The sequence below is a fragment of the Schistocerca piceifrons genome, chromosome 3 (genome assembly GCF_021461385.2).
Source record: "Schistocerca piceifrons isolate TAMUIC-IGC-003096 chromosome 3, iqSchPice1.1, whole genome shotgun sequence".
Taxonomy (NCBI): domain Eukaryota; kingdom Metazoa; phylum Arthropoda; class Insecta; order Orthoptera; family Acrididae; genus Schistocerca; species Schistocerca piceifrons.
The window spans coordinates 959,316,020-959,329,896 of NC_060140.1; the positions used below are offsets into that span (position 1 = coordinate 959,316,020).

Below are 13,877 nucleotides of genomic sequence, written 5' to 3' on the forward strand. Positions count from 1 at the left end.
TTTCTGCCACAGAGTTAATTGTGGTAGTCACCTGCTCAACCATCACATCAATGTTACCATGTGGGGGAGAGTCAACGGTGACATCAGAGGTGAAAGTTTCCCAGTCCACCTTGTTTAACACCCATATGAGTAGGTGTCTGTGGGCTTGATGCCGGGGCAGTGACAGGAAGATGGTCACTACCACACAGGTCGTCATGTGCTCTCCAGTGGATAGATGAGAGAAGTTCTGGGCTGCAAATTGATAAATCAATGGCCAAGTAACTACCTCGAGCCACACTGAAATGTGTGGTGGCCCCAGTATTTAAAAGGCAGAGGTCGAACTGAGACAGTATAAAGTTTTGACATCTCTGCTTTGGCCAGAAGCACGGCATCACCCCACAAGGGGTTATGAGCATTAAAATCTCCCAAAAGTAGGAAAGGTTTAGGGAATTGATCAATCAGTGCAGCTAATACGTTCAGGGGTACTGCACCATCTGGAGAAAGGTGCACATTGCAGACAGTTATTTCCTGTGTAGTCCATATTCTGACAGCCACAGCCTCAAGAGGGGTTTGAAGGGGCACAGTTTCACTACAGACTGAGTATAGGACATAAACGCAAACTCCAGCTGACACTCGATTATAGTCATTACGGTTCCTGTAATATCCCTTATAGCAGTGGAGGGCAGGGGTCCGCATTGCTGGGAACCAGGTTTCCTGGAGGGCAATGCAGAAAGCAGGTGTAAAGCTTAACAGTTGCCATAGCTCAACCAGTCAGTGGAAAAAACCGCCGCAATTCCACTGGAGGATGACATCATCGTGAGACTGCACCGACAGTTTGCCTGAGCAGTCTATATCCATTGTGTCTGAGGGTCCGGTGAGATCCAGGACCTCAGCAGACACCAGAACCTCCACCCCATCCTCAGATGCAGAGCTTGTAGGTAGTTGTGGTGTGGGTGCCACCGCAAGTTCCTTGTTCTTGGGGGTCTATTCGATTTCTCACGCTGTTCCTTGGGTTTCCCTGGCTGGGAGGACTTCACTGAATCAGTCTCCAGGACTGAAGACGAGCGTGAAGCCCTACAACCAGCTGCTTTCGGGCAGACCCAGCTTGCTGAAACACGTGTGTTTCCCACCTTCTTTCATAGTTGTGAAACATGGATCCTTAAGGCCGGAGACAAACAGTATATTGATACATTTGAGCTCTGGTGCTGGCAAATGACACTGCACCTAGAATGGACCTAAAGGAGAATTAATGTGTCCATTATTAAGCAACTAAATATCTCCAGGCACCTTTCTTCTGGTGTCAGTCAAAAAATTCTCCAATCCTTTGGCCATATTGTAAGAAGGTATGGAGGAAATGTAGAGAAAATAATCTTGGAAAGAAAAGGTTGAAGGTACGAGACCAAGGAGGAGAGCAGCAAGCAAGTGGATAGATCAAAACAAGAAGATCTCCATCCAATTCTTCAGCAGGCTCCAAGACAAGCTGGTAACAATCTGAATATAGATGCCCGATTCACAACACTCAGCAATGAGTATGACAACTTGTAATGATGATAATATTGAATTTAAAGGGACTGCACTACTCAGTTCTCTGTCCCTCGATCCACAGGAAAATCATGTAGAAAGATAAGAAATGAGAAAAGGAAAGTTGTCAGCTACAGGATCTGTGACCATGTTGTCATAGCTGAAAATAATATGTGTGACAGTAGTTTTAATCAGACAGTTAAAACTGATATGAAGCCCAAGCAGTCAGCCAGATAGCTAAAACTTGCATCTGGTCACTGAAGGATACACAAAGAAGAGTCATCATAGTCAGTACAACTAAAAATGGGGTGGAAAATGAAAATGAGGTGAGAAAATGCAGATTGTAAAGACTAGAAAGCTACCTACCTTAAACAGGTAGATAAATAAAATATGTACATAAAAAATTGAAAAAGCTTGACAGTAAGGAGGGAGAAAGTAGCCTGAGGGCACATGCCACAACGAGAGGTACTCCCTCTCACAACGATACCATACACCGAACGTGCATTAAATTATATTGTAAAATCTGCTTACCCTCAGGAAATGTAAGACTTTAGTAGCTGCCAACCCACTGTCTGCAAGTATCTGAGGTAGTGTGCACACAGGCTGAATGCTTATCTGAAATCGGCCAGCAAGGCATACTTTGCTGGGATATGTGCTACTGTGAGATTACCACCACAGCTGCACTGAGTGGGGCCCTCCTGATGCAAAAGGAATACATGGTTAAGTGTCTTGTGCCCCACACACAGTTAGTGAAGTACTGCGGCATCTTTCTGAGGGGCCTGGAGAGAAGTATGCCACCTCAATGGTCCCCTCGATTGCTCTCAGCTTGTTGAAGGTCACTGTAGCCTGCTATTCATATCTCAGGTGTTCAGAATCAGACACAGTTGCAATTTTAAGTCTGAGCCTGGTACTCCTAAGATGAATGTTACTGTCATTTTGTGGCTGTGGAGGTCAACTAAAAGGTCTTGGATGTTAGTGACCAAAAGGTTTTTGGGGTAGCACTGAGCTATGTCTTTTAAGCAGCTCACGGTGTCAATACAAACCGGGAAGTCCTTAATGGCGAGAGCTTTAATGTAGTACTGCTGAGCCTGCAGTGTATACACTGTATATACTCACCAGAGAATACTTCTCGTGCTCCCTTCCGTGTGCAAAAGCATAACAAACACTGTCATTGATTTTCAATCCGTCCATGTAGATGCATGTTGAATATGGGTAGTCACAGAGACACAAACTGAATGCACATCTGAGAATTGAGGGGTCAACATTTTTCTTACGATCCAGAAGAGGTCCACCCGAATCTTATCACTTGGTACATACCACAGGGGATGCCCAGAGGGAATTCTATGTACACAGACAAGAGCAGACAGCTGGAAGTCCTCACAGAGAGCTTCTAATTGTATTCCAGCTGGTGTACCCATTTTTGGGTGATTTGTAATATTCCTCAAGCAATTTGCCTTGAATTGGTGTACATGTGGTAACCATGTTAACTGACTCAAATAAAAGGCCTAAAAATTGGAAAGTTTCAATGACTTCAAGTAACTGGTTACTGAGGTAAATGTTCTGGGTACAGATGCACAGTTCTGACTCAACAAAAGTACATGACACTAGTTTTCACAGATGAAAAATTGATATCCACAATTCAGAGCCCAATTATGTATCTTCTCTGTAGCCCCTTGAAGTTGGCACTATGTGGTGTGCAACGATGCAGCACTGTAATGCAGGTAAATGTCATTGACAGTGATGGTGATACTGTCACTGCAGTCACAATACCACCGATTGCAAACATGAAGAGGGTAATGCTCTGAATGTATTAGTTGCTATTTGGACCCAGAACAGCCAGAGGAACAGAAATTCTGGATAAAAATGGTCAGCAGCCCCAAAAGCCTCACTCACGCAGGTTGGACAGGATGTGATGGTACCAGGTGGTGTCATACACCTTCTGTAGTTCAAAGAAGGCAGTGATCAGGTACTGGCATTGCACAAAAGCATTGCGCACTACAGACTTGAATCAGTTGGTCTGTCATGAACCAGAATTCCCAAAAACAGTTTCAAAACTATGATATATGTCCTAAGGCTTCCAGGCACAAACATTCTTGCAAATAATCTGCATGGCCTGTCTGTTTGAGAGATTGATCGATAATTACTCAAAATTCGAGGGCATTTTTCCTTATTCAGGAAAGGGATAATAATACCCTCCCACCACTGGGAGGGAAACTCCCCTTTCCACAAAATACAAGTGGAAAACCCAAGGACGAGTTTGATGCTGTCATTGCTAAGGCGTTTAAGCATTCACTTATGGATTTTATTGGGTCCAGGAACTGTGTCTTGACACTCTGCTAAAGTGCTGCAGAAGCTCCCATTCCCTAAGTGGAACACTGTATGACACTAAACCTTGTGCAAGGAAGGACAGAGAATTTCACTCCACCAGGTGTTTCCAGATGAGAAATTAGGAAGGTAGTTACTGGATGTGGATATTTTGGTGAAGCTTGCCTCAAAATACTCAGCAATAGCCACTGGATCAGTATAGGTGTCGCCACTCAGGGAGATGCAAGGATCTACTGTAGACAGTGGGTGGCCAAAACTGTGGCAGAGTTTAATCCATACTTGAGACGACTGGATGTGAGCTCTCACATGACACATACTGTTTCCAACACTCCTGCTTTCTCCTACTTCTTTATTAAATACCATGCCTTCACACAAAGTCTCTTGAATGCTATTAAGTGTTCCATAGGGGGCTGGCACTTTTGTCAAAGTTTCCTGCAACGCTCTCTGGCAGCTGCAACTATTTCTTCACAGCACCATGGCTAAGTTGCATTGGAGTTGAAAGCTTGCTAGTTGGCTTTTTGAAATGACCTACATGGTGCAAGTTCCATTGGTCGAAAAAGAGGGTGATAGGAAAATGGTCTCAGTTGCAGAGGTCACCAGGGACATACCACTGGATTAAGAGTGAGATGTGTGCGCTTCGGATTGTAATGTGTATGGCTGACTAAGATCACAGCTCCAGTGTTAAGGAAGCAGACTTCCAGTTCTGAAATTGACTGCTCTAGTAACTTGGCCCAGATCAAATGGAGCAGCAGAATTCACTTTAACTTTAAATTTATCCTTCTTGCCCATGTGAGGATTCAGTTTCTGTGAGAATTTCCCTGTCTTGACTTCTGCAACAGAAGAGGACCATTCTTTTCTATGGCCCACAGCCTGTGTCTCCACTGGCCACTGGCTGATGGTAGATTGCTGATCTGTTTTATCCTGGGAGGAGGGCACCTTGGTAGGTATCCGCTTCCCTGGTGATGCTGGATCAGGATGAGGCATCTCTGGCTGCACTGATGGCATGGTTATCACTAGTGTGGTGGCTGTGGTGATGAAGGGGGGCTAGTGTACCATCCCCCAACTGTAAAACAGACATTCACATGTAGCGAGTACCTGAAGTTGGTGTCCGAGACCGTGTGAATTTTCACAAATTTTTGTAAAGTTTGACATCTTATCGATCAAGTGGAGTCATTTAAACGTTTTCTTAGTATCCTGATAAAACAGGCAATCGCGAGTTTCGTGTTTCTGGATTTTCTTCTCCTCTTGGAAAGTGAACCCATCGGCACACGAGGGGGATGTTCTGGGCAGTTTACACATGTAGGGAGTTGTTCACAATGGATGACATACGTCCAAACCTCTGGCACATAAAGCTCATTGGAGGAGAAAATTGAGCTCGACATCATATCTGTAACCCGTGATCTTAAGTTTCTCAGGCTAGGATGAAAGCTCCGGGGTCCACCCTTTTATCCTTAGGTTCTCTTGGAGGCAATGAACAAAATGGATTCCATGTGGCTCTAGGTTAACACACAGTTATCTGTCTGTAGCGTATGATCCCAATGAAAGATGACACCTTCAAACCGGTTGAGTTTTTGGTAATGGATATATACCCAACCTGTCACAGGTCTGAGGTGCCTGTGTTTGGTTAATATTCAACAATGATCCATTTCTCACCTTCTCTCTTATGTCTTCTCCAAACCAGTCCTTAATATTTTCAACAAAAACAGAAAAAAAACAGTCGCATTGTTGTTGCAAAAGTTCCTCCATCATCTCTGCAGGATACCAAGAACAGGGCAAACTGTCCATTTTCTAACCTACCTGCCCGATTAAGGGATCTGACATTCCACGCTCCGATCCGCAGAACGCCAGTTTTCGTTCTCCTGATAACAACGTCCTCCCGGGTAGTCACCGCCCAGAGATCCGAATGGGGGACTATTTTACCTCCGAAATATTTTAACCAAGAGGACGCCATCATCATTTAACCATACAGTAAAGCTGCATGCCCTCGGGAAAAATTACGACTGTAGTTTCCCCTTGCTTTCAGCCGTTCGCAGTACCAGAACAGCAAGGCCATTTTGGTTAGTGTTAGAAGGCCAGATCAGTCAATCATCCAGACTGTTGCCCTTTCAACTACTGAAAAGGCTGCTGACCCTCTTCAGGAACCACACGTTTGTCTGGCCTCTCAAAAGATACCCCTCCATTGTGGTTGCACCTACGGTACGCCCATCTGTTCCGCTGAGGCACGCAAGCCTCCCCACCAACAGCAAGGTCCATGGTTCATGGGGATAATTTTAGGAAAAGTATGGTTCATCCATAAAGGAGACCGCATGTAGAACATTAGTGCAACTTGAGTGTTTGGGATCTCCACCAGGTTGGGTTAAAGGAAGAAATCAGAACAAATCACAGGCAGGCTGCTAGATATGCTATCGATATGGTCTATCAACATGTTAATATTATGGAGATGCTTCATGAATTCGAGTAAGAATCCGTGGAGGAAAGACAACATTCTGTTCTTGGAACACATCTGAGAAAATTCAGTGAAACAGCAAATGAAGCTGACTGCAGCACAATTCTATGGCTGGCTATGTACATTTCACGTAAGGACCATGAAGTTAAGATAAGTGAGATTACAGCTCATACACAAGCACATAGGCAGTGTTTTTCATTCATTTTATTTGTGAGTGGAACAGAAAAGGAAGTGAACGGTAGTGGTACAAGGTACACTCCACCACACACCATACGGTAGCTTGCAGAATATGTATGTGGATGTAGCTGTAAGATTCTTTTCTTAATAAAACAAATATGGCAGCTCATTCATCAGTAAAAATGGCAAAGTTCCACATTGTGGCCCTAGACAAGCCAATCAGGACCAATCAATCACTACGTCATTCTCTGTCACAGGCATCATGGAATTTGGAGCATTTGGTATGAACGCCATCTTCCCAGTTGCTGCCAGGTAACTTGACCTTTGGACAGATATCAATCAGTCAAGTAGCTCATTAGTTGGCCTCAAGAGACTGACTGCATCTCATACTCATCCATCAGGACACTAATCTAATAAGATACACGCCAAAATCAAATTTTAAAGTGCAAAACATTTCTGAGAGCAGTTGTGTACTTATTATAACTATTGTTTATAAACTGCGTGTTAAAACTGAAGAAATTACAGAAAAGTAAAAAATTAACGTGATGGGATCTGGATATACTGAAAGAACTTCTTGTTGTTTAGAGTTTCAAACAAGTCAACGCATAGCAGAAATCCTTGGAACACACACGAGATACTGAATTTAACTGATGAAGGAGAATATAAAAACGCAACAGCCCTAAATGAAGCACATGAAAGGAAACACAGGTGTCTAAAAAATGAGACTGACAGTAAGTGCAAATTGGTTGACCAGAAACGGCTAGACGACAAATCCAAGGCTGTAAAGGCATGCATGATCAGGGGAAAGATAGATGCTGCTTACAGGAAAAAAACAGAAACCTTTTTATAAAATTCAAAGACAAGATTTCAGATGGTAGGTCAGTACTGAACAAGGAAAGGAAGGCAGAATGGTGAAAGGAACGTATAAAAGGAAATGAGCTGGAAGATTACATTATCAAAAAATAAGATGAGAGATACAACACTGCTACAAAAATTTGACAGAGCACTCAAAATCTAACTTAAAACAAGGCACCTGGAGTTGACGACATTCACTCAGGTTTATGGAAATCCTGGGGGGGCCACCCATGAGAAAATTATTCCACCTGGTGTGAAAGGTGGCAGAACAGCAAAAATGTCTTTCAGGAAAAATCTAAATAATTCATTATTCCAAAACTGGCAGTTGCTGCCAGGTTTAAACATCACAGAATACTGACAGGAATTATTTACAGGAGAATGAAAAAACTGGTAGAAGCTGACCTTGGGGAGGATCAATTTAGATTCTGGAGAAACGTAAGAACACAAAGGGCACCACTGACCCCCATGACTTATCGTAGAAGATAGCTTAAAGAAAGGCAAATTTACACTGATAGCGTTTGTGGATTTACAGAAAATGTCTGGCAGTGTGAACTGGACTAACCTCATTGAAATTCTGAAAGTGTCAGGCATAAAATACAGATAACGATAAGGCTATCTACAATCTGAACAGAAACCAGACTGCAGTCATGAAAGGCAAGCAATATTAGGAAGCCGTTTATGAATGTATCTGTCTGTAGTGTAACTTTATGTTAGAGTGAAACATGGATGATAAATAGGCCAAACAGAAAGAAACCAGACTTTGATATGTGGTGCTACAGAATAATGTTGAAGATCGGATGTGTAGACCAGGCAACTAACAAAATTCTCGAGAAAAGAAATTTATGGCACAACGTGATGAAAAGAAGATTGGCAGGATACATGCTGAGGCATCAGGGAATTGTCAATGTGGTCATGGTGCGAAGAGTGAGGGGTGAGAACTGTAGAGGGAGACCTAAACTCCGTTACAGTAATCGGGTCCAAGTGGATATTGGTTGCAGTAGTTATAGAGAGATGAAGAGGCCTGCACAGTATAGCCTAGCACAGAGAGCTGCACAAACTCAGTCTTTGGGCTGAGACCCACAACAACAATGCAACCTCAGGGACTCCAAGAGAAGCCCAAAGCCATCAGCATAAAAAAATGCAAACAGGAGTAATAGCAAGCAATAAATTAAATGTTATATTTTTTCCCATGAATAATAGATTTACTGATTCAGACTGAATATTATAATGGCACTGAAGAAATCAAATACGCTCCGAGTATTCACAAGGCCAAAATGAACTTATAGATAAGATACTGTGTTTTAGGAACAAAATATTTCTCTAAGCGATCCTATTGGCAGATCACAAATTATATTAATAACAGTAACTAGAATTTATATGATCCATATGATTTTTGGTTACAAACTAAACTCCAGACTCAATTCCTAATGAAGTTATTAATTATAAGAGCAGTAGCAATAAAAACTCTTCTGCTTTCTTTTGGAATATCTTCACATCTCCAATTTCCTGCCTGCTACTTGCTGCAAAATTGTGAACATGTTGACATATCAGACAGTTCGGTGAGAGTGTCACGGTGCCTCCCCTCGATACATTGTTTGTGGTGACAAACTGATCTGCAGTGAATCCCTAGATCTAGGTTAGGCTGGAAGGCAGCAATTTAGTTGTGAGTGGATGAACACAAATAATGTTCCATAATTAACACACTTTATGTAAAGAATGGAAAGAAATGGTAAACTACATTGCCAACAAATCTCCAACAGGTATATTGGTTTATATTATGTACATAGGTCTACATTGTACATCAATATGAAAAATGCAGCAAGGGGGGCCTCTTACAGAAACATTAACCAAGAAAGTAAATAGCTTGTACTAGCAACCATCTATTGAGATGGGTCTGAAATGAAACAGACGAAGTAAGTACAGTAATAAGTAGCAAAGGATCACTGAAGCACAAAGTAGTAATGTAATATGAGACAGTCAAAAGCTTTTACAATTTGGCTTGCATTCATATGTCACACCCCTGCCTGTAGAGGAGAAAAGTTTCCAAGTTTGAATTCCATATCTGGATGATTTTACAGCACTAGACAATACAGAAAAAGAAACGAGGCAAAGAGAAGAACATAAGTTATTGTGACATTTTAATGAGTATGTCAGGTGGGGAGGGATGTCGGAGCTCAATTGTTGAGGGAGCACTAACATGCACTACAAAGGTCAAGGAAACAATTCACCAGCTGGAGACATTACCATAACAGTGCAAATGATATTGCTGTCATTGATGGTCAAACAAATGTTTTATATTACAGAACCTGAGAATAATAAAAGTTTTTCTTACAAAAACAATTAAGTATATCTATCATGGCAAAAGGCATAGGTGCAAAGTTTTGAAAGGATATTTCCTATGATGTTCTGCACTACACAGTATGTCACTAATTTTAAACATAAAGTCAGAAATGTGGTTCTCACTCCAAGTACTTATTTTGTTTTGTTACATAAAATACTAAACAAAGCTGCTGCAGACCGAGTACAACTATCAACCTGAATCAATAAACTAATAGACAAATGATATCTCGTTATGTGATAAGTAAGCCTAAACGGCTTTCTCGTCAATTATTGCATAACGCTCAGTGCATAAAGCATTTTTGTCAAACGTAAACAACAAACCAGGGACGCAGCAATTTGCCCTGAAACATACATTAAATCTCTATTGTAGGTTAATTTCTACGAACATCGTTATATTTTGGTCTGAGTGATATTCGGCGAATGACATTCAACGAATGGTTCAAGTGAAGCAATCACCATAACCTGTCCAAAAAGTGGGCTTGGCCGCAGATGCGCAAGTGTAAACAACATTCAGCAAAACTGAATCGTGAAAAAAACTTACCCACTCCATATTTCTCGCTTTCTCTTACAGGATTCCACCCTCCCATTTCTTCAACTGTCAAGTCATATGCCGAAATTTATATACAGCTAGATAAAAAATATATATGTTATTGGTTCGCCCATCCGACGACCATATCATTTCCGCTCTACTGTTAAGGTAAAGCGAAATGACTGAATTCTGTCAAAACGGTTCTTTAAATTGCGTGTCGAGAATAGACAATCAGATTCAAATAGTACAATTTTTTAAGTTATATTAAAATTTCATATCTTTTTGTTTAATTTTAAGTTACATTCTTATGTATTATCTCTGTTATCGATCATACACGGTAAAGTACTGTCTATCACTTTATGATACTATCGAGAAGCTGGGCTACTTTGCCCTGCATGTTGAACTTTGTTCAATTGTGATGGCTATAAAGTTTGTATGCTAGAAGATAATAAAAAAGGGAAAAAACTTTGTTGAAACTCTGAAAGAAGAATCAGTCCTGCCTAGCACCTACTCTAATAAATATTTCGGAGCAGTTTTGATTCTATGCAACAGTTGACATTTCCTTTTGGCTCATACGTTTGAGTTATTCTGCCACTCGATATCTTGGATATTTTCTTCTTACAAAATCTTTACTACTGTATTTCTGAAGTAAATTTTGTCAAGAAAAAACTGGTATTTTGCTACCAGACAACTATTTAAACAGGAGACAAATGGCATTCATTTACGTGTAGAAATTAATTGTTGCCCAATATCATACCCACAGACGTGTAATCATCATGTTTCTGTCTTTATTCTCACAGTGTAATTTTTTAGAGAAAACGTTTTTCTGTTTTCATTCTCACTGTGTAACTTTTTAGAGAGAACAATGTTTTGAAACTAGATATTTCCTAAGGAAAAAGACTTGTCCTATATGATGTTCACTTCCTGTACAATAAGAGATCCAAAGTATAAATAAAAAAATACAAATACAAAACATGTTATTTATCACTAGTGTTGCCAGCTACGATTCTTTTTCAGGAGGTAGAACTTAAAAATTTCGAAAGATAAAGCAAAAATTACGCAAGATATTCTGAAAAAATGTTTTTTTAATTTATAATTTTCTTCCTCACTACCACCGCGTTGTAAGTGGCATTACTCATCAGATGGAGAAATTCCGTGTCAATTGGAAAGTCGTAACAGGGTACAAATTAAGTACTACTTGTAGAATGCAAACGTTCGGTTACTTTTCTAGTGCTCAGTCTGCTTCTTACATCGTTCTTCGTTCTGTTTATTGCCAAAATACTCTTTCCACACTAGCCAACTAATAAGGCAAGACAACTGTGACATATTCATGGCTGACAACCCCGGGAACATAGATGTTCCATCTCTCTGTATCAGCTTAAGGAAGACAGTCCAGTATGTTGAGCATTCTCAATCAAGAAATCTAAGCACCAAGTTTTAGAGTTACTCAATTGGCCCCAAATCAGATCTGTATTTCTATCAATGCTCTACAAACCCTTTGCTCCTAAATACAGTTCATCAAGAGGTTTAAAACACAGCCTATGTGTTTAAAATGACTGGGATTTCGATACTAAACGTATTCCGAGAAGGTTATTTCTAGATGATTGTCCTTCATGTAACATTCTAACAACACTTCAATGTTGCTTCATCGTGACGATACAGGGAATGACTGCATTTTAAGATAAAGTGTGCTGAAGATAGGCAACACAAAATCGAGAAAATTAAAGATCATTGTAGTAGTATGATTTAATTTCTCCAGAAAAAATTCAAAAAATTAAGAGTCTTGTAGTATTATCATTTAATTTCTACAGAATTGAGTCGTTTGCCAGAAGTCTGTCATTAGCCACAGCATCGATAAAAACAGTTCCAGCGAATCATACTGCTCAAGAAGCATGAATGCAACCATGTGTAAAAAGAGGCAGTGTGTCTCGCTGAAATGAAGTAATTTGTGCTGTTTCACTTTTACATAGCTCTAAAACTCTCTCAATTAACCAAGGTACTCAGGGCTACACCAGATATAATTATACACATTCCTTGCTAGGTTTTGTATGCTTGTTACCATTTTAAAAAATTATGTTACCATTTTTCACCAAAATATTTGGGGATTGTAGATCAAAATAGATGAGCTCCTGGTTTGTTTGGATGACACTGAATCTGATAATGTAATATATATAGTATACCTGTCTGAGCGTCACATTGTGTCTGATATAGAAAAGGTAAATATCAGTGGTTATAAACTAGCTGCACATATGAGTAGAGAGAATAAGGTGAGAGGAGGAGTTGCCATATATGTCAAAGTTATCACTGTGTAAAAAGCTTGGATACAAAAAAGTTTTATCTAGAGCAACGTATAGAAGCGTGTGCATGTCAGCTTAAACTGAAGGAGGGCTCTTTTATAATTGTAACACTATATACATCCCCTTCAGGAAAGTTTCATTTATTTCTGGAAAACTTGGATGCAAATTACTATTTATGGGGACTTCAATGTTGATTCACTGAAAGAGTGTAATAGATAGTAAAGGACAGCAACACATTGATAGATAACACTTTTATAGACCAATTGTCCTATTGAGAATGGCCTTTCTGATCATGGTGCTCGGCTAATTATAGTATATGACATAGCTCCATTCAGTAATTCAAAACTACCCTCCAAAGTTGTGCATTCAATCAATGACTCAACAATTAGAAATTTCAGAGAAAATCTTCAGCAGTTAGACTGGGATGAGATGAACAAGGACCTCAATGCTAATCTAAAATATAACTTATTTCATGATACACTTGTAAGAGAATTTGAAAACTGTTTCCCCAAGAACGTAGTTAAATCTAATTATAAGAATCCATGCAAAAACCTAGGCTTACTATAGGATTAAAAATATCTTGTAACCACAAAAGGGAACTGTATCTAACAACAAGAAAGAATAATGACCCAGAAACAACCAAATATAATAAAAACTACTGTACTACATTAAGAAAGGTTATTAAAAAGTCCAGAATCATGTGCATCATGTCTGAGTTTAATACCTCTGATTACAAAATCAAAACAATTTGGAATATTATTACAAGGGAGACAGGGCAACCAAGAGTACAGGATGACGTCATCACCATCGAAGCGAATGGAAACTTGATAAACAAGAAGCTGGAAGTTGAAAACACTTTGAATAATCATTTTTTAAATGTTGTAGAGAAAATATGATCTAAATGTTCATTAGAAGAAGCAAGGCAGTTAATGGAAGAGGCCCTACCCACAGCATTTGATACAACTGAAATTCCACCCATCTCTCCTTCTGAAATTAAGAAGATAATAAACTCTCTCAAGAATAAAAGCTCACATGGTTCCAGCAGGGTTATAAAAGCTTGTTCCCAAGAGATAAGTGGGATTCTTAGCCATATATATAATAGCGCTCTGAAGCAGGGTATTTTCCCAGATAGACTGAAGTATGCCATTGTTAAACCACTGCATAAAAAAGGGGATACGTCTGATATTAACAACTACCACCCAATCTCTCTTCTGACTGCCTTATCCAAAATTCTTGAAAAAGTAATGTATTATAGAGTAGTTTCACACCTTTGTAAAAATAAAGTTTTAACCAAATGTCAGTTTGGTTTCCAGAAAGGTTTTACAACGGAAAATGAAATATTAAATTCTCTGAGTAATGGGAAGACACCTGTTGGGATTTTTTGGTGATGTCTCAAAGGCTTTTGATT

The 13,877-nt window shown here is 39.9% G+C and overlaps 1 protein-coding gene across 1 annotated transcript in view; it reads right to left on the bottom strand.

The window, feature by feature from the left end:
• LOC124787750 (dedicator of cytokinesis protein 1) overlaps positions 1-10,312 on the bottom strand; it is a 413,210-nt gene extending 402,898 nt beyond the window's left edge. The window contains exon 1 of the mRNA XM_047254617.1: positions 10,185-10,312. Within this exon, the coding sequence (XP_047110573.1) occupies positions 10,185-10,230 (46 nt within the window). The 5' untranslated portion in view covers positions 10,231-10,312. The remainder of the gene's footprint in view (positions 1-10,184) is intronic.
• Between the last annotated feature and the right edge of the window lie 3,565 nt (positions 10,313-13,877).